Source organism: Bubalus bubalis, chromosome 4, assembly GCF_019923935.1.
Source record: "Bubalus bubalis isolate 160015118507 breed Murrah chromosome 4, NDDB_SH_1, whole genome shotgun sequence".
NCBI lineage: Eukaryota > Metazoa > Chordata > Mammalia > Artiodactyla > Bovidae > Bubalus > Bubalus bubalis.
The window spans coordinates 91,254,094-91,275,863 of record NC_059160.1 but is presented as its reverse complement, the minus strand read 5'-3'; the positions used below and the strand labels follow the sequence as shown (position 1 = coordinate 91,275,863).

The 21,770-nt window shown below is 41.7% G+C and overlaps 1 protein-coding gene and 1 long non-coding RNA gene across 4 annotated transcripts in view; one reads left to right on the top strand and one right to left on the bottom strand.

Annotated features, from left to right (window-relative positions):
• The window catches only part of LOC102400376 (HIG1 domain family member 1C), a 39,973-nt gene extending 34,928 nt beyond the window's left edge, over window positions 1-5,045 (bottom strand). The window contains exon 1 of one of the 2 annotated variants that reach the window (XM_025284153.2): window positions 4,204-5,045. In XM_025284153.2, coding sequence (XP_025139938.1) covers window positions 4,204-4,701 — 498 coding nt within the window. In that variant the 5' untranslated portion in view covers window positions 4,702-5,045. The remainder of the gene's footprint in view (window positions 1-4,203) is intronic. The other variant, XM_025284155.2, reaches the window with a different exon arrangement.
• Window positions 1-19,759, top strand: part of LOC123333303 — a 40,909-nt gene extending 21,150 nt beyond the window's left edge. The window contains exons 2-3 of one of the 2 annotated variants that reach the window (XR_006550597.1): window positions 17,795-17,901; window positions 19,701-19,759. This is a non-coding gene — a long non-coding RNA (uncharacterized LOC123333303). Of the gene's footprint in view, window positions 1-17,794; window positions 17,902-18,024; window positions 18,485-19,700 lie in introns of those variants that run through there. The other variant, XR_006550598.1, reaches the window with a different exon arrangement.
• The last annotated feature ends 2,011 nt before the right edge of the window (window positions 19,760-21,770 follow it).

Here is a 21,770-nt window from a genome sequence, read left to right as displayed (position 1 = left end):
TTGAGTGAGTTCTAATGAGGTGGATGAACCTAGAGCCTATTAGAGTGAAGTAAGTCAGAAAGAGAAATACCACATATTAACACATATATACAGAATCTAGAAAGATGGTACTGAAGAATTTATTTGCAGGGCAGCAATGGAGAAACAGATATAGAGAGCAAATTTATGGACATGGGGAGAGGGGAGGAGAGGGTGAGATGTATGGAGAGAGTAATATGGAAACTTACATTACCATATATAAAATAGATAGCCAATGGGAATTTGCTGTATATCTCAGGAAACTCAAATAGGGGCTCTGTATCAATGTGGAGAGGTGGGATGGGGAGAGAGATGGGAGGGAGGTTCAAGAGGAAGTGGACATATGTATACCTATGGCTGATTCATGTTGAGATTTGACAGAAAACAAAATTCTGTAAGCAGTTATCTTTCAACTAAAAAATATTTTTTTTTAAAAAAAAGACAAAGATACTGAGCCATCTAAAAGTGTTACTGAATTCATGATAATATTTTGTAATTTGATTTTTTTCCCCAATCAGTGGATACTGTCTGTAAATAACTGTCAAGTAGCAGTAACTGCTGTGGTTTCATCTAGGACACTCCTGTAAATATAGATCAAGTCTGGACATAGTAGAGGGTACACATTATTAACGAGTCTTCAGAAGTTTTCTACTTAACCTACCTCTGGGGCGAGAAGGAGGAAAGGGACCAATGAGTACCTCCAAAACCCATTCTTCTTAGCCTCTTCTAGCTTCCCTAGTCTTAGCTGTCCAGGCAGAGTTTAGAGAGGGAGTTCCCTCTACTTGCCCCTCTGTGGGCAAGTATGAGACGTGTGTTCAGAAATGGAAAACTTGAAATTTCCTGATGGAAAAAAATTTATCCATGGAAGAGGACAGGAGAGAAGAGGAGACCCAGGTCTGAGGAGGTTGCTGATGCCCTCTGGGTTGCACAGGTTAGGCTAGAGAGCCTGTTACCCTTTCAGGTGACTTGTGTAGCCAACTGGGCATGAAGATTTGGGATTAGAAGAGAGATCTGAGCTTGATAATTAGATTTGGAAACCATCTGTGTGCGTGGTAATTGAAAATTTTGGTGGTACATGAGATTACACAGGGGGTGTATATAAGCAAAATTAGAGCCAAAATAGAAACTCCAATGTTTAAGGGATGGGCAGAAGAAGAATAGCCAGCAAAAATGGTAGAAATGTTGAAGTTGAAGCAATACAAAGCCCCAGTGATAAGCACTGTGGTGCAGTGATAAGAATATGTGCATTAAAGTCAGATCTGCTGGCTGTGTCGGAGAAGGCAATGGCACCCCACTCCAGTACTCTTGCCTGGAAAATCCCATGGACGGAGGAGCCTGGTAGGCTGCAGTCCATGGGGTCGCTATGAGTCGGACACGACTGTGTAACTTCACTTTCACTTTTTAGTTTCATGGATTGGAGGAGGAAATGGCAGTATTCTCCACGCCAGTATTCTTGCCTGGAGAATCCCAGGGACAGGGGAGCCTGGTGGGCTGCTGTCTATAGGGTCGCACAAAGTCGGACACGACTGAAATAACTTAGCAGCAGCAGCTGGCTGTGTAATGTGGGGCAAGTTTCTTAACTTCTCTAGGTCTGTTTCCCCAGCCCAACATGAAGACAGTCCCTGCGTTAAGGACTGCATGATGGGGTGAATGACAATGCAGGTTCTATTCAGCAGTGAGTGGGTGCTTTGTAGGAGCTAAAGGAAGAATATGATCCCCTAAGAGCATTCTCAATGCTTAAACCCGAGGTGATCATTATTTGCTTTGCAGAGGCGTTGTGAGATTAGTAATACATAAGCAAAATGTCTCTTAAATGTGCCCAGTTAATGCCCAGTCTTGGGACAGATGAACCCAGGATTTGAATGTTAGAATTAGACCTTTTTCAGTTACAGTTTTGATGTTGGCCTATTCTTGAGCCAAACACAGAATTACAATCGGCCCTCAGTATCCTTGGCTTCAACCAACAGATAAAAAATATTGGGGAAAAATCCAGAAAGTTCAAAAAAGGCCACACTTGAATTTCCCACATGCTGGCAACTATTTATATAGCATTTACCTTGTATTAGGTATTAAAAAGTAATCTAGAGATGATTTAAGGTATGTGGGAGGATATGCGTAGGTTATATGCAGATTCTATACCATTTTATGTAAGGGACTTGAGCTTGTATAGATTTGGGTATCTGTGGTGGGGGTAGGGAGTGACTCTCAGGGACAACTGTATATTATTGCCTCTAAACACTATCTTCAAGTCCATTTCTTCCTGAGGAACTTCCTCTGTTAGAAAATAAAACTGAGGTCTCTGGCGGTATCACCCTAAACATGGCCATCTCATCTGATCTCAGAAGCTAAGCAGGGTTGGGCCTGGTTAGTACTTGGATGGGAGAAAATAAAACTGGGGATTACAGACCATCTTTTCCCCCTAGAAGAGTAAATTCAAATGTTAAAATATTAATATTTTATATATGTTCAGCTTTGTGTAGAATTGCTGTTCAGTTTCTCAGTCGTGTCTGACTCTTTGCAGCCCCGTGGACTGCAGCACACCAAGCTTCTATTTAAAACTAGCTTTTATTTGGCAAAACTAATACAGTTATGTAAAGTTTAAAAATAAAATTAAATTAAAAAAAAATAAAATAAAACTAGCTTTTAAGTAAACAATAAAGGTAATATGTGAAAATTACATACAGGTATAAAGAATTTCAAACTATACGGAGAGGTATAAAATGAAAAGAAATTCTTTCCCCTCATCCAGTTCCCTTCCCAATAGGTAACCACTGTTAATTGTTACATGTTTATAATTCCCATTAACATAAATACTTATATAAGTATATTCTCCCCCCACACACAAATGGATTAGCACCTAAATAATAGTCTGTTTTCATTGCTTTTAAAATTAACACTATCTCTTGAGGATGTTTTTCATTGACATAGGTAAAAATTTCTTGTTTTAACAGCTGCAAAGAAATCCTTTATACTACGTGACAATTTACTTAACAACTTCCCATTGATGGATGTTATTTCCAATTTATTATATTAAAAATACTGTAATGAATATTTTTACCTTTAAATGAGTTTTTGTGGTTTTTTGCATGATAACTATAGGATAAATTCCTGTTGGATGAAGATGTAAATTACTTGAAAATTTGATATTATTAAATTGCCCTCCGAAGAGGACACTTCCTCCAGTTGGGTATCCAGACCCCCAGACCCACCCCAATACCATATTGAACTTAAAAGTCTCTGACAGAATAGTAGATAAAAAGGTTCTTGCTTTAATTTCTTTTTAATTGAAGTATGGTTGATTATGGAGAAGGAAATGACAACCCACTCCAGTGTTCTTGCCTGGAGAATCCCAGGGACGGAGGATCCTGGTGGGCTGCCGTGTATGGGGTTGCACAGAGTCGGACATGACTGAAGCAACTTAGCAGGAACAGCAGCAGCGTGGTTGATTATAATATTAGTTTCAGGTGTACAACAAAGTGATTCAAAATTTTTATAGTTATACTCCACTTAAAGTTATTACAAAATAATGACTACACTGTGCTGTAGAATATATCCTTGTTGCTTATTTATTTTACACATACTAGTTTGTATCTCTTAATCCCATACCACTCTTGCTCCTCCCTTTTTCCCTCTCCCAGATGGTAACCACTAGTTTGTTCTGTATATCTATGAATTTATTTCTATTTTATTATATTCATTTGTTTTATTTTCAAGATTCCACTGTAAAATATCATGCTTTAATTTGTTCTTTAATTACAAGACTAGATATTTAAATCATATATTGGCTATTTTTATTTATATTTCTGTTCCTGTGCTTTGCTTTTTTTCCCTCTTTTAAAAAACAATTTATTTAAGAATCCTGTTGATCTTGTTGATTTGTAACACCTTTATGAAGGAAGTTAACTCATTATCATCCTTGGTAAATATTTTTTACAAAATATTTTTGTACTTCAAATTTATTTATGGTCCTTTTCCCTGCAGGAGTTCTAACTTTTTTTTTTATTCATGTATTATCAATCTTTTCCTTCATAGCTTCTTCTGCACTCGAATATTTTTAAAAAAATTCAACAGTATTTTTTCTAGTAGCTTTACTTTTATGTTAGGGTGTTTGATCTACTGAAATTGGGAGGACTGCCCGTGGTGATGTGGTTGCTACTAAGCAGCCCTCCTCATGCCCGCACTCACCGGCCTCAGCACTCGGCACACTTCCTGGAGGATCTGCTCCTGGTTCTTCACGGAGCAGAGCACCAGGGTGCAGACCACCGCATCCATGGAGCCTGAGGCCACCTGGTGCATGTTCTCCCCGGCAGCCACTATGAAGCGCTCAAACTGTAGGTGTCGGTTCTGGGCAATGCTCTTGATCAAGAACTTCTCAAAGTTGGGGTTGGGATCAACACAGGTCACCTGGCATCCAGAGGGGTAGAACTTGAAGTTGGCCCCCGTGCCACAGCCCAGCTCCAGCAAGGAGAGCTTCCCAGAGGGGCCCATGAACTCCCGCAGGTTGCTGAAGAGCTCCTGCTTCTTGCTCTCCATCTGTTTGTTGTACATCACAGTGAACCTTGCCAGGAAGTAGGGGAACCACTGTTTGCATATCCAGTTCCACAAGCCCAGAAAGTCCAGCAGGTACAAGGGAAATGCCAGGATGCAGACGGCCAGCCGGAGGATAAAAATGGTGAGCGCCATCACTCAGAAGAGAAGAAAACAGGTCAGTGGTCAAAGAGCTGACTCCTTTAATTGCAGGAAGTAGGTTTCTGGTCACACTCCAGAGCCAATCAGCTGCAGAGGAAAGAAGAACTGGCTGTGCTGGAAATACACAGCTGAAGTCAGATCTCGGGCAAGAGACCCGTTTTATCCAGTTAATAGATGTTTGGCAGAAATTGCCTCATGGCTTATTTTTCATGAAGTGAAATGAGAAGGTTCCCAGCTTTTCCTTAGAAGGAAAGCTGATTACAGCCCCCTATTCCTGCTTGGAGACTACTGCTGCAGTTTTAAACGCAGAGTGTACTCACAGCTTCTGTTCTCCGGTCTCCTAAGAAAACAATCTGAGGGTGGAGCCTGGTTAAAACACACCAGAAGGCCGTTGGTAAACCTGATTTATTACTCTGTGCCCCGTCCTACTTCTGTTCCATCCTGCCCACCTCTGCCTCATTTTTTTTAAAAAAGAAGTGAAAGCACATGCCTGTCTGGTGACAGCAAGAGTTTTCCCTTTTGCATTCTAGGCAGAGGTTCTTAGATGTTCATAACTGCACAGTGGGATTATTTTTAAGTTACTGTTTTGGGCTGCCCATTTTTAAAGGGCAAGTTTCACCTTCAAACTGTGCCAAATTACTACATTACTGAATTAACTTACCGGAGAAGGCAATAGCACCTCACTCCAGTACTCTTGCCTGGAAAATCCCATGGATGGAGGAGCCTGGTGGGCTGCAGTGTATGGGGTCGCTAAGAGTCAGACATGACTGAGCAACTTCACTTTCGTTTTCACTTTTCACTTTCATGCATTGGAGAAGGAAATGGCAACCCACTCCAGTGTTCTTGCCTGGAGAATCCCAGGGACGGGGGAGCCTGGTGGGCTGCTGTCTATGGGGTCGCACAGAGTCAGACACGACTGAATTAACTTACGTAAAAATAGTCCCCAGAATATTCACTTTTGGGAACTTAAAGTGTTAAGAAAATATTTTCAGACATCCATCTGTTTTTAACAAGAAACCTGGGCCTTAGGGTGTTCAGGAAACATAGAAATGCTCAAAAATAATGGTAATGTTTACTTTTTAAAACCATGTGATGGATACAGGGAGTGTTTTGTTTCATTATATGTTATACCCAATACGTATTTTATAAATACGTGCTCCATCTTAACAGGTTTCTTGAGGTAGAATTAACATAAAATAAACTACACATATTTAAGCTGTATCATTTGGTTAAATTCTGGCACATGTACACACACATGAAATCACTGCTTCAGTCAAGGTAATGAATATATCAGTCACACTCCCTGCCTCCCAAATACCTCTTTCCCCTTTGTGATCCCTCTTTCCTGCCCTCTGTATTCCCAGGCCACCACTGATCTGTTTTCTGTCACTGGAGGTTAGTTTGCCTTTCCTATAGTTGGGCTTACAAGACTCTGCCTGCAATGCAGAAGACCCCAGTTCAATTCCTGGTTGATTCCTGGGTCAGGATGATCCTCTGGAGAAAGGATAGAGTACCCACTCCAGTATTCTTGGGTTTCCCTAGTGGCTCAGATGGTAAAGAATCTGCCTGCAATGTGGGAGACCTGGGTTTGATCCCTCGGTTGGGAAGATCCCCAGGAGGAGGATGGCAACCCACTCCAGGATTCTTGCCTGGAGAATCTCCATGGACAGAGGTCCTGGCAGGCTACAGTCCATGGGGTCGCAAAGAATTGGACATGACAGAGCGACTAAGCCCATACACATACATCGTATGATTTTATGTTAATTGGAATCATATAATATCTACTTTTATTGTCTGATTTCTTTCATCCAGCATAATTGAGTCATTCATACTGTTGTATGTATCCATTGATTTTCCACTGAGTAGTATTCTATTGTATGGATCTAAACAGTTTGTTTATCTACTCTCCTGAATTTGATGGATATTTGAGTTGTTAACAGTTTTCATAGCTTATTACAGTAGCTTATTACAAATGAAGCTACTATGGGGACTTCTCCAGTGGTCCAGTGGTTAAGAACCCTCCTTGCAATGCAGGTGACTCAGGTTCCATCCCTGATTGGGAAACTAAGATCCCACATGCTGCATAGCATCTAAGTCCCTGAAAGGTTGTTGCTGAGCCGTGAAAGATGATGGGATTCTTGGCCTCTCTAGGAGAGGATTTCAATCTGGGGCCAGTGACAAGGCTTGATTGCTCAGAGCTTTTGTGTAATAAAGTTTTATTAAAGTATAAAAGAGATAGAGAAAGCTTCTGACATAGACATCAGAAGGGGGCAGAAAGAGTGCCCCCCTGCTAGTGTTTAGCTAGATGTTATATAGCTACTGCTGCTGCTGCTAAGTCGCTTCAGTCGTGTCTGACTCTGTGTGACCCCATAGATGGCAGCCCACCAGGCTCCCCCGTCCCTGGGATTCTCCAGGCAAGAACACTGGAGTGGGTTGCCATTTCCTTCTCAATGCATGAAAGTGAAAAGTGAAAGTGAAGTCGCTCAGTCATGTCTGACCCTTAGCCACCCCATGGACTGCAGCCTACCAAGCTCCTCCATCCATGGGATTTTCCAGAGAAGAGTACTGGAGTGGGTTGCCATTGTATAGCTACTAGCAGTCTGCTAATTAGAGAAAGGAAATGTCTCAAAACTCAGAGACTGGTACTAGGCCCCTCACGCACAACATGTATTTTGAAATAACATTGGCACAAGGTGAGATGTCCCAGGCCATAAAATGATTGACATGAATTTTGAAGAGAGGCAGGTTTCCAAGCAAATACAGTCTCATTAATGTAGCTTAAGAGAACATTTGCATGAGTAAAGCATACTGGTTTGTCAAAGTCTGTTCTTAATCTTAGGTGGAACTAACTTGAAGACAGAGTCTAGGGTAAATACATAGTTCATTAACATAGCTTAAGACAGACATTTCCATAAGAAAAATACATTGGTTAGCTCAAGGTTTGAGAAAAGTTAAGTTCAGGTGGAATCAGGTGTCATCATGGCAACACAGATCTTAAAAGAAACCTCTTTTTAAATTTATATAGAGAAGGGGAGGGCTTCACTCATAGCTCACTTGGTAAATCATCTGCCTGCAATGCAGGAGACCTGAGTTCAATTCCTGGGTCGGGAAGATCCCCTGGAGAAGGAAATGGCAACCCACTCCAGTATTCCTGCCTGGAGAATCCCATGGACAGAGGAGCCTGGCAGGCTGAAGTCCACGGGGTTGCAAGAGTCAGACACTGTTGTAGCCACGCGTTCCGGGAAACAAACTCACTCAGAAGAACAATGCAGATAGTGGAGTGCAGTTTATTACACCGGCGGGCCCAAGGTGGAGTCTCCTCTTAGCCAAGGACCCTGACCAGTTTTTGAGAAAACCTTATATACCCTAAGTGTACTTGCTCAAACCCACCTCCCCAAATTTCTTGAAACTAGTCTGGACAAGGTAAAAGATAACGATCAAAGTTAACCCATGATTCATGTGTCACAAGACTAGATGAACAGTGGATATTTATCAATAGGACTGTGGTCATATCCCGATAAACATAATGGAATTTACCACTTTGTTCTATTACAGAGATAATTAGCATATTCTTTTAGGCAACGGAGAGTCCAAGTACAAGTCCTGAGGCTCTTTTATCAGGGAGTGGGGTTTGGGGGGGGTCTGGTTTTCCATTGGTATGCCACTTCTGTAGACACTGGGAACAAAGTTCAGAGTCTACTGGGAGAGTGACCATGCTTGTAGCCTAATGTTCTCAGCCTGGCCTAAGATGGAGTCCAGCTCTGTCTGTTTCCTCCTTCAACACGACTTAGTGACTATACCGCCACCACCACCAGAGAAGGGGATAAAAACACCAACACTTATAGTTTGTTTCCTCCTGCTGCTTAAGAGAGAGATAAAAAATGTCTGACACTTGCAGCCTGTTTCTTCCGTTTGGAGAACCTAGCCTTCCTGCCTGGTACCCTCTCACCCCCACACCACAGCTACTGAACCTGAGTGCTCTGGAACCCACAGGTCACAATTAGAGAGTCCGTGCACCTCAATGAAAGATCCCAAATGATGCAACAAAGATCCTGCATGCCACAACTAAGACCCAATGTGGTCCAACATTTTTTTTTTAAGTTAAGCTACTGTGAACATTAGTGTACAAGCCTTTGTATGGACATATGCTTCCATTTCTCATGGATAAATTTCTTTAATAGAATGTCAGTGTCACATGGTAGGTATGTGTTTACCTCTTAAAGAAAAATGCCAAACTGTTTTCCAAACTGATTGTACCACCAGCAAGTGTATGAGAGATTTAGTTGCTCCACAACCTCACCAACACTTGGTGTGGGAGTCCTTTTAATTTTAGGCATCCTGAAATGTATCTAGTGGTCCCTCGTTGTTGTTTTAACTTGCATCTCCCAGATGATTAATGATGTCAAGCATCTTTTGATGAGCTTATTTGCCATCCATGTATCTTGTTCAGAGTGTCTGTTCAAATCTTTTGAACATTTTATTTTTTATTATTGCTTTTTTGGCCATGCTGAATGGAATGCAGGATCTTAGTTCCCCAGCTAGGGGTTGAGGCTACACCCCCTGCAGTGGAAGTGCAGCATCCTAACCACTGGACTGCCAAGGAATCCCCTGAACATGTTAAAATTGGGTTATTTTCTTATGTGTTGAGAATTCTTGTATCAAATCATGTATGTATCAAATATGTGATTTGCAAATGTTTTCCTACTCTGTGGCTTGTGTTTTTAATGGTATTTTCAGAAGTGCAGAAATTTCTTTCTTGTGGCATCCTCGTCTGGTTTTAGTATCAGAATAATGCTGTCCTTGTGAAATGAGTTTGGAAGCATTTCTTCCCCTTCTATTTCTCAGAAGAGTTTGAGAATTCTTGGTATTAATACTTTGCATATTTGATAGAGTTCAGTAGTGAAGTCCTCTAGTCCTACACTTTTATTTGTTGGATAATTTTTGATTACTGATTTAATCTCTTTACTAGTAATCTGTCTGGAGAAAGCAATGGCAACCCTCTCCAGTACTCTTGCCTGGAAAATCCCATGGACAGAGGAGCCTGGTAGGCTGCAGTTTATGGTGTCATGAAAAGTCGGACACGACTGAGTGACTTCACTTTCACTTTTCACTTTCATGCATTGGAAAAGGAAATGGCAACCCACTCCAGTGTTCTTCCCTGGAGAATCCCGGGGACAACGGAGCCTGGTGGGCTGCCGTCTCTGGGGTTGCACAGAATCGGACACGACTGAATCAGCAGTAATCTGTCTCATAACCTTCTAGTAATATACACCAAGGCTGTATATTTTCACCCTGCTTAATAACTTATATGCAGAGTACACCTTGAGAATGCCAGGTTGGATCAATCACAAACATAATATCAATAACCTCAGATATTCAAATGATACCACTCTAATGGCAGAAAATGAAGAGGAACTAAAGAGCCTCTTGATGAAAGTGAAAAAGGAGAGTGAAAAAGCTGGCTTAAAACTCGTCATTCAAAAAACTAAGATCATGGCCTCTGGTTCCATCACCTCATTGCAAATAGAAGGGGAAAAAGTGGAAGCAGTGACAAATTTTATTTTCTTGAGCCCCTAAATCACTGCAGATGGTGACTGCAGCCATAAAAGACACTTGCTCCTTGAAAGAAAAGCTATGACAAACCTATACAGCATATTAAAAAGCAGAGACTTTTTTTTTTGTCACTAAACATCCATCTAATCAAAGCTGTGGTTTTCCTGTAGTCAAGTATGAATGTGAGAATTGGACTATAAAGTAGGCTGAGCACCAAAGAATTGATGCTCATGAATTGTGGAGCTGGAGAAGACTCTTGAAAGTTCCTTGGACTGCAATGGGATCAAACTAGTCAGTCCTATAAGAAATCAGCCCTGGGTATTCAGTGGAAGGATTCATGCTAAAGCTCCAATCCTTTGGCCACCTGATGTGCAGAACTGACTTGCTGAAAAAGACCCTGATGCTGGGAAAGATTGAAGGCAAAAGAAGGCTGTGGCAGAGGATGAGATGGTTAGCTAGCAACACTGACTCAAAGGACATGAATTTGAGCAAACTCTGGGATATAGTAAATGACAGGGGAGCCTGACATGCCGCAGGCCATGGGGTCTCAAAGAATCATACACAACTTAGCAACTGAACAACAGTAAAGTATCTGTTCAGATTTTCTATTTCTTCATGATTCAGTCTTGGTAGGTGGTATGTTTCTAGGAATTTATTCATTTCTACGTTATTAACCAGTTTGTTGGCTCAAAGTAGTGTCATATAGTTCTTTGTATTTCCATGGTGCCAATTGTTAAGTCTTCTCTTGCATTTCTGATTTTGTTTGTTTGGGTCCTCTCTTTTTTCTTAATGAGTGTAGCTAAAGTTTTGTCTATTAAATCTTTTTTTTAAAAAAAACCAGTACTTAGTTTCATTGATCTTTTCTATTGTCTTTTTAGTCTCTGTTTTATTTATTTCCACTCTGATCTTTATTATTTACAAAGACCTTCTGTTAGGTAGTTAGAATAGGAAACAGGAGTCCAGAATGGCGGTGGTTAAAAGACAAGGGAAAAGCCCACGAAAATAGAACAAAGGAAGGTCCAAGGACCAGAGTGAGGACCGCAGGTAGAACAAACAGCACTCCTGGCTAGCCCGATTTACACAGGGCAGGCCCAGGGGGAAGAAAAAAACATAGGGGAGCCAGGAGCCAAAGGGCTGGGCCCTCTCTTCTCTTTCTCTCTTTCAGTAGGCATGCCCTCACGCCTCGAGGATGTATTTTGCAAATAAAACTGAGTTGTAACACTGATCTGTCTAAGAGCTATAACAAGGTCGGTCCGAGACCCGAGAGCTATAATACAATCTGTCTGAGAGCTATAACATGCAGAGGGCTTTAAGTCCCTCGCTTCAAATTTTTGTTGAGACGAGACAGAACCAAGGAGATTACACTCCTCTGGCACTCTCTTATGATAACTTTGATCTTTATTTGTACTTCTTTTTTTAGTTTCTTGAGGTATAAAATTAAGCTATATGAAATTTTTCTTGTTTCTTGAGGTAAGCATCTATCATTTTAAACTTGCCTCTTAGAATTGCTTTTGCTACATCCTATAAGTTTTCTGTCCAGTTCACTCGCTCACTTATGTCCGACTATTTGTGACCCCATGAATCACAGCACGCCAGGCCTCCCTGTCCATCACCAACTCCCGGAGTTCACTCAAACTCAGGTCCATCAAGTTGGTGACGCCATCCAGCCACCTCATCCTCTGTCATCCCCTTCTCCTCCTGCCCCCAATCTCTCCCAGCGTCAGGGTCTTTTCCAATGAGTCAACTCTTCGCGTGAGGTGGCCAAAGTATTGGAGTTTCAGCTTTAGCATCAGTCCTTCCAAAGAACACCCAGGACTGATCTCCTTTAGAATGGACTGGTTGGATCTCCTTGCAGTCCAAGGGACTCTCAAGAGTCTTCTCCAACACCACAGTTCAAAAGCATCAATTCTTCGGCGCTCAACTTTCTTCACAGTCCAACTCTCACATCCATACATGACCACTGGAAAAACCATAGCCTTGACTAGACAAGCCTTTGTTGGCAAAGTAATGTCTCTGCTTTTGAATATGCTATCTAGGTTAGACATAACTTTCCTTCCAAGGAGTAAGCCTCTTTTATTTCATGGCTGCAGTCACCATCTGCAGTGATTTTGGAGCCCCTCCCCCTCCCCCCCCCAAAAAAGTCTGACACTGTTTCCACTGTTTCCCCATCTATTTCCCATGAAGTGATGGGACCAGATGCCATGATCTTAGTTTTCTGAATGTTGAGCTTTAAGCCAACTTTTTAACTCTCCACTTTCACTTTCATCAAGAGGCTCTTTAGTTCTTCTTCACTTTCTACCATAAGGGTGGTGTCATCTGCATATCTGAGGTTATTGATATTTCTCCTGGCAATCTTGGTTCCAGCTTGTGCTTTCTCCAGCCCAACATTTCTCCTGATGTTCTCTGCATATAAGTTAAAAAAGCAGGGTGACAATATCCAGCCTTGATGTACTCCTTTTCCTATTTGGAACCAGTCTGTTGTTCCATGTCCAGTTCTAACTGTTGCTTCCTGACCTGCATATAGGTTTCTCAAGAGGCAGGTTAGGTGGTCTGGTATTCCCATCTCTTTCAGAATTTTCCACAGTTTATTGTGATCCACACAGTCAAAGGCTTTAGCATATCAATAAAGCAGAAATAGATGTTTTTCTGGAACTCTCTTGTTTTTTGATGATCCAGCAGATGTTGGCAATTTGATCTCTGGTTCCTCTGCCTTTTCTAAAACCAGCTTGAACATCTGCAAGTTCACGGTTCACATATTGCTGAAGCCTGGCTTGGAGAATTTTGAGCATTACTTTACTAGCATGTGAGATGAGTGGAATTGTGCAGTAGTTTGAGCATTCTTTGGCATTGCCTTCTTTGGGATTGAAATGAAAACTGCCCTTTTCCAGTCCTGTGGCCACTGCTGAGTTTTCCAAATTTGCTGGCATATTGAGTGCAGCACTTTGGCAGCATCATCTTTCAGGATTTGAAATAGCTCCACTGGAATTCCATCACCTCCACTAGCTTTGTTCATAGTGATGCTTTCTAAGGCCCACTTAACTTCACATTCCAGGATGTCTGGCTCTAGGTCAGTGATCACACCATCATGATTATCTGGGTCATGAAGCTCTTTTTTGTACAGTTCTTCTGTGTATTTTTGCCACCTCTTCTTAATATCTTCTGCTTCTGTTAGGTCCATACCATTTCTGTCCTTTATCGAGCCCATCTTTGCATGAAATGTCCCCTTGGTATCTCTAATTTTCTTGAAGAGATCCCTAGTCTTTCCCATTCTGTTGTTTTCCTCTATTTCTTTGCATTGATTGCTGAAGAAGGCTTTGTTATCTCTCCTTGCTATTCTTTGGAACTCTGCATTCAGATGCTTATATCTTTCCTTTTCTCCTTTGCTTTTCGCTTCTCTTCTTTTCACAGCTATTTGTAAGGCCTCCCCAGACAGCCATTTTGCTTTTTTCCGTTTCTTTTCCATGGGGATGGTCTTGATCCCTGTCCTCCTGTACAATGTCACGAACCTCTGTCCATAGTTCATCAGGCACTCTGTCTATCAAGTCTAGTCCCTTAAATCTATTTGTCACTTCTACTGTATAATCACAAGGGATTTGATTTAGGTCATACCTGAATGGTTTTTTTTTTTTTTTTTTTTTTTTTTTTTTTTTTTTTTGCATTCCAGTCACCTAAAATGAAAAGGACATCTTTTTTGGGTGTTAGTTCTAAAAGGTCTTGTAGGTCTTCATAGAACCGTTCAACTTCAGCTTCTTCAGCGTTACTGGTTGGGGCATAGACTTGGATTACTGTGATAGTGAATGGTTTGCCTTGGAAATGAACAGAGATCATTCTGTCGTTTTTGAGATTGCATCCAAGTACTGCATTTCGGACTCTTGTTGACCATGATGGCTACTCCATTTCTTCTGAGGGATTCCTGCCCACAGTAGTAGATATAATGGTCATCTGAGTTAAATTCACCCATTCCAGTCCATTTTAGTTCGCTGATTCCTAGAATGTCGACATTCACTCTTGCCCATCTCTTGTTTGACCACTTCCAATTTGTCTTGATTCATGGACCTGACATTCCAGGTTCCTAGGCAATATTGCTCTTTACAGCATTGGACCTTGCTTCTATCACCAGTCCCATCCACAACTGGGTGTTGTTTTTGCTTTGGCTCCATCCCTTCATTCTTTCTGGAGTTATTTCTCCACTGATCTCCAGTAGCATATTAGGCATCTACCGACCTGGGGAGTTCCCCTTTCAGTATCCTATCATTTTGCTTTTTCATACTGTTCATGAGGTTCTCAAGGCAAAAATACTGAAGTGGTATGCCATTCCTTTCTCCAGTGGACCACATTCTGTCAGACCTCTCCACCATGACCCGCCCGTCTTGGGTAGCCCCACACAGCATGGGTTAGTTTCATTGAGTTAGACAAGGCTGTGGTCCGTGTGATCAGATTGACTAGTTTTCTGTGATTATGGTTTCCGTGTGTCTGCCCTCTGATGCCCTCTCGGAACACCCACCATCTTACTTGGGTTTCTCTTACCTTGGACGTGGAGGTATCTCTTCACAGCTGCTCCAACAAAACGCAGCCACTGCTCCTTACCTTGGACGAGGGTTATCTTCTTGCGGCCGCCCCTCCTGACCTTGAACTTGGAGTAGCTCCTCTCAGCCCTCCTGTGCCTGAGCAGCCACCGCTCCTTGGATGTAAGGTAGCTCGTCCCGGCTGCCGCGCCTGGCCTCAGACGTGGGGTAGCTCCTCTTGGCCCATCCTTAGTACAGCATTTAAACTGAGCTGTTGTGTAGCCATCAGTTTGAGGCTTAAAGATAAAAACATTTTATGTGACTAAGACTAAGGAATGTGGAGGGAAAAAAAAATTGTCCTTTCCTCCTTGAGAATTCCAGACCTCTATCTCCTAGAGAACCGCAGACCCCTCTCTCCTTGGGGACCCCGAGACTTTTTGTTAACCTGCCTAGGAATTGACTCTCTCAGTAGTAGAATGAATCAGTCTCTCTTATGGCTCCTGGATTTTATGTCATAGTTTGAAAGGCCTTCCCTACTCTGAAGTTCTGTACAAATTCCCTCAGGGCTTTTTCTAGAAAATGTGTGTTTTTGTTTTTTACATTTAAATCTTCGACAGCAATTTGGAAGTTATCCTTGTGTGATCCTTATGGATCCATCTTTATTCTCAGTCGGCTACTCAGTTGACCCAACATCATTTATTTTTACTTTGTCATTTCTCCATTGATTTGAACCTGGTGGTAGTTGTGGGAGGCAGGTTGGTGGGTCAGGTTTACCACCTCCTGCCCCACAGCCTTTCCCTTCCCTTCTCCTTTCCCCACTGGCAAATAATTCCACAGTTTCAGACCTGGCAGAAGTTCAGCTGTGCATTGAGAAGGCTTAACCTTGCCAACTCTTTGAAGGTGCATATGGTTCTCAGTGTAGACATTCTGATGGGAGTGTGTGTCTCAAAGTAACAGATGATGAGGGACTTCCCTGGTGGTCTAGTATCTAAGATTCCCTGCTCCCAGTCCTGGGGGCCCACGTTCATATCCTGGTCGGGAAACTAGACCCCACATGCCATAACTAAGAGTTAGTATGCTGCAACTAAAGATCCATATACTGTTGTTTAAAAAAAAAGATTGAGAAATTTCACAGTCAACTAATGTGACTTGTGGTAGCCAAGGAATTTTGCAGTTTTGCCAGAACACATAAATGATTAGAAATGAAGGCTCTTATCAACATGCTCTTAGGAAATAATTATGCTGAATTTGAGAAAGTGTTGGACAGAAAATACTTTATGTAACTAAGTGGACTATCCAAAGAGGAGAGATCTTTTTTTAAACTTTGTTTTTTAACATTCACTTAGCTTGGGAATGAATGTAAATGCTTTTGTGTGGGTGTGTGCTAAGTCACTTCAGTTGTGTCCAACTCTGTGAAACCCTATGACCCCCCAGGCTCTTCTGTTCATCAGATTCTCCAGGCAAGAATACTAGAGTGGGTTGCCATGCCCTTCTTCAGGGGATCTTCCTAACCCAGGAATCGAACCCACGTCTGTAATGCCTCCTGTATTGGCGAGCAGATTCTTTACCACTAGCGCCACCTGGGAAGCCCATGAGAGCCTTTATTTACTTTTTAGAAATTGAAGAAATGTATCTTGGAAATTTTTTTGTAGCCTATTTAATGTTTGACAAGATACGTAGTTATTTCTCTGGTAAAGTATTAGTAATTTGAAAATGAGATAGCAAGAGAAACTGTTTCTTCCTTAAAGCTTATCTATCTTAAAAGAAAATTAAATGCAGCTTTTTTGCTGGACTGACATTTCTTTTGGAGCATAAAAAATGTTTGCTGTAATAACCAATAAATATAAAATATATTAACTGGAATTAATTATGCACTGCTGCTGCTGCTGCTAAGTCGCTTCAGTCATGTCTGACTCTGTGCGACCCCATAGGCAGCAGCCCACCAGGCTCCCCTGTCCCTGGGATTCTCCAGGCAAGAATACTGGAGTGGGTTGCTATTTCCTACTCCAGGCGACCTTTCCAACCCAGGGATTGAACCTGCATCTCTTGCATCTCTTGCATTGGCAGGCAGATTCTTTAACCACTGTGCCACCTGGGAAACCCAGATCATATGGTATTTCTATTTTTTATTTTTTTGTGGAAGCTCTGTACTGTTTTCCAAACTGGCTGCACCAAGTTACATTCCCTGGTAGGTGGTGATTTTAATAAGCAAGGGAACTTATTTACAAAGCTCATCTTGGGCAGCCTCAAGACAAGTTCATCTCCACACCTGCCCATCAGAATTGTAAAAAATTATCTAGTGGTTTTAACTGGATTCATCTGTGTACTCATGGCCTCAGCAGCACCTTACTTACTCAAGAATGAGTCCTGGGAACAGCTCCCAATGTGGGAATGGTAGGCAAAGTGTACATTCCATGGACAGAGGAGGAGGTAAGGAGCTTGATTGCCTGGGTCCAGCTCACAGGTCAGCTGGCTGTGATGTCCTCTGAATTACCTCCTCCAGCACTTCACCCCTTGTGACTGACTTTTATGATGTTACATGTTCCCCCTTCCACAGTGTGCCTGAAGCAGTCAGCAAGGAGTTTTATTGGCATGGAGGTGGCTTATTTGGTGGCTGTCTAGCTGTGTTGGAAGCAGATGGTACAGCAACAGTATAGACACAAGCAAGAGAAAACACAGATTAAGACAATGATTCCCAAAATAAATAACTTTTTCCACTAAGCCCCCATGATCCACACCACTGATTTATTCAGTCCCCTCTGCTGGGGGTCAGGTCACTGAGGGCATTCATTTGTGTCTTCATTTGATTTAATAGAGATGACACTTTAACTCATCAGGTATGAACACACAACACTCTGTTAGGATGATGGCACAAGTGCCTCCTTCTGAGGCAGGAATAATGTCTAAGGAACAGCCTTTCTTGTTAGAGACATTTCAATGTTTGATAAGGACAGGCTTTTCTGACTGTCATTTAAGGCTTGCTGGGTAAATTTAGTGAGGATTTTTATGTGAACTCTATTGTCTTCCAGGCCAGTGGAGGGAACAAAGACAGCAGCCAAATGATAAACCCGGAGGAAGATAGAACGTGCTCACCTGGCCTTGAGTAGAAGGAGGTTGGCAACTTTAGGACCTAGTTGTACGTACATGGGGCTGAGGGAGGCAGCACTGTCAGGTGTGAGGAGATGGGCTGGGTGGTGGGATATGCCAGACCAGGACCCACACCTGCTTCTCTTTCTCCACGTGGCTTGTTCAATTTCAGGCATAGTGTTTCAGCAGGTCCAACTTGCAGCAAGAAAATAGGATCCCAATGGAGATGGATTGCCACTCACCCAGGGGCATGAAGTAACTCACCCATCCTGGTGGGATGTCTTACTACAAATTCCAGGAGATAACATGTTTCCCAGGTGTGATGGGCCTTGGTGTTTTCAGCAGAACAGCACATTGATTCATGGTGAAAATCAGGGCAGTGGCTCTTCCCTGTGACTTGACGATGTTGGGTGTCTTTGCAAGGGTCCGTCTTTTTGCATGTGGGGTGACTGGCCCTACTGATTGATCATTCAGATGTATTAAAACTTGGGACAGTACTTTAGTCTCCCTGGCCAAGGTGGTTTTTCCTGTTAGTACTTTAGTCTGCTGCTTCCAATATTCCATTTTTCCTTTTTACCAACCCTACTGCTCACAGATTATAGGTGAAATAGAGCCTCTATTCAATGTCATGTTCTTTTGCCCGGACTTGAACATCATGACCTTCGAAACTTGACTTTCAGTTGCTGTCTATTTGACAAGGCACTGTTCCAGATGAGGGTAAAGAGTACTCCAAAACCACAAATCCCTACAAAGGCTCACACCTCTTTTAGATTTGTAGGAGTTGACTAGGCTTGCACATTATCACTCACGGCTTCTGGGACAACTCATGACTTTCTTGACCAGACAACTCCTGAAAACAGTGCCTGTGCCTTGAATTTTCTGTGGGTTCACCACCCTTCCTTTTCCTCACCCTGCAGCAGAGGCAGGTCTTCACATGTTAGCATTATATCATCAACATAATGGGTCCATTTTGCTGATGTGGAAACAGGAGCAAATCTTGCACTACAGTTCTACAACATATTGTAGGGCTGTGCACGTAGCCTTGGGGAATTACTTGAAAGGTACATTATTATCCCTCCACATGAAGGCAGATTGATCTTAGTTATCAGAAACCCGTACTTGTTTGAGTCTTCCCCATGAATCTCCTTAAAGATGAAGCACTTTTGCAGGGACACTTTTTTGAAAGCATCAGGGTAAAATGGTAACGGTCTGTAAATGACAAAAGACTTAAAAAAAGGCCATGGTTAAGGATCTGATGAGAGTTCATTGATATAGTGCAATTGACAAGGAAATTTAGTTATTTCTGTGACATACATTTAAAATTTATGATTGATAATATCATACCAGGACATATTAATTTATAGAAATTTCATACAAATATACTCTTAGAGTGTTTACCATCACTAGTTATTCGACAATGCCTCCTCTGTCTTAGGTGGCCATGAGATGAGTAGATCTCCACACCCACCACCAGAATCATGAAAGTTTAAATAGAGCCCTTCACTGGGATCTGTCACCTCCACAGTCCAGATGGTCTCAGCAGCACCTTTCTCTGTCTTTGGAACAGCTTCTACTGGGAACAGGGGAAAACGGACATTCCTAGGACAGTTGAGGGGGTGAGGAGCCTCTGATTGCTCAAGTCCAGCTCATTAGTCAGTCACTGATCATGTCCTCTTGAAGACCTTATCTAACATAGTCTGTGTCCTTTTTTTGGTCTGTTTATCCAAAAGTTTATGTCTTTTATTGATCTTTTCATAAAATTAGCTTTTAGTTTTGTTAATTTTTCTCTAGTCTTTGTTTTCTGTTTCATTATTTTCTGAACTTTGGTATTTTTTTCTTTTATTTCAGTTTAGTTCAGTTCAGTTGCTCAGTCGTGTCCAGCTCTTTGCAACCCCATGAATCACAGCACGCCAGGCCTCCCTGTCCATCACCAACTCCCGGAGTTCACTCAGACTCACGTCCATTGAGTCAGTGATGCCATCCAGCCATCTCATCCTCTGTCGTCCCCTTCTCCTCCTGCCCCCAATCCCTCCCAGCATCAGAGTCTTTTCCAATGAATCAACTCTTCGCATGAGGTGGCCAAAGTACTGGAGTTTCAGCTTTAGCATCAGTCCTTCCAAAGAAATCCCAGGGCTGATCTTCAGAATGGACTGGTTGGATCTCCTTGCCGTCCAGGGACTCTCAAGAGTCTTCTCCAACACCATAGTTCAAAAGCATTAATTCTTCGGCGCTCAGCCTTCTTCACAGTCCAACTCTCAAATCCATACAGGACCACAGGAAAAACCATAGCCTTGACTAGACAGACCTTTGTTGGCAAAGGAGTGTCTCTGCTTTTGAATATGCTATCTAGGTTGGTCATAACTTTCCTTCCAAGGAGTAAGCGTCTTTTAATTTCATGGCTGCAGTCACCATCTGCAGTGATTCTTCTATTTACATCGAGTTTAATTTGATCATCTTTCAATTCTGAAGTTGAAAGCCTTGATAATTGATATTAACCCCTTTTCCTCTTCTATAAGTATTTGAAGCTATAAATTTTTATTATAGTACTATTTTAGGTGGATGCACAAAATTTGATATATTCTTTTCATTTTCATTCAATTTAAAGTATTTTCTAATTTTCCTTGTGTGTTTTTTTTCTTTGACCCTGTGGATTTTTAGAAGTTGCTTAAATATTTGGGCTTTCATAGGTATCTACATACATTGATTTCTAATTTATCAATAATTATATTGTCACAGAACATACTATGTGGGCTTCAGTCTTTTGAAGTCTATTGAAATTTGCTTTATCACCCAGAATATATTCTTTCTTGGAAAATGGTCTAGGTTCATTGAAAAGAATGCTGAAGTCATCAGGTGTAATGTTCTATAAATGTCAGTTAACTTAAGGTAGTTGAAAGTGTCATTCACATCTTCTGTATTATTAATTATTTAGTTGCTGTATCAGTTATAGTGAAAGATGTATTGCGTGCTCAGTCGCTCAGTTGTGTCTGACTCTGTGACCCCATGGACTGTACCCCAGGTTCCTCTGTTCCTGGGATTTTCCAGGCAAGAATACTGGAATGCATTAGTTGTCATTTCCTCCTCCAGGGGATCTTCCTGACCCAGGGATTAAACCTGTGTCTCTTGTGTCTCCTTGCATTGGCAGGCATATCCTTTACCACTGAGCCACCTGGGAAGGCCTGCAGTTACGATTGTGAATTTGTTTCTCCCTTTAGTTACTTTAATTTTTGCTTCATGTATTTTGAGATTCCATTATTTGGCACAAATGCATATATAATAGTCATAGCTGCCTGATATATTTCCTTTCTATGAATATGAAGCGTCCCTCTTTATTTTTAGTGTTTGTTTTTGTTCTACAGTCTATTTTGTCTGATATGTATGTAGCCACTCCTTATGTTTTCTTATGTTTCCTTTTTCCAACTTTAAATTTTTACCTATATGTATCTTTATATTTTAAATGCATCTTATGGACATCTTTGGGCTTCTCTGGTGGCTCAGATGGTAAAGTATCTGCCTGTAATGCAGGAGACCCAGGTTTGATCCATGGGTTGGGAAGATCCCCTGGATAAGGCATTGGTTACCCACTCCAGTATTCTTGCCTGGAGATCACTTGGTTCTTGTTTTTTACCTACTTTGGTAATCATTGCCTTAAATTTTTTAAAATATGTTAAATTGTGGTAAAATAGACATAATGTGAAATGCACCATCTTAACCATTTTTAAGTATTCAGCTCAGCAACATTAAGACCATGCATCTTGTTGTGCTACTGCAACTACCTTCCATCCACAGACTCTTTTCATCATGCAAAACCCTACCAATTAAGCAATAACTCTCCTTTTCTCCCCTTTCCCCAGCATCTGATAACCACCATTCTTTTTGTCTCTGAATTTGACCACTCTCGATGCCTCATATAATTGG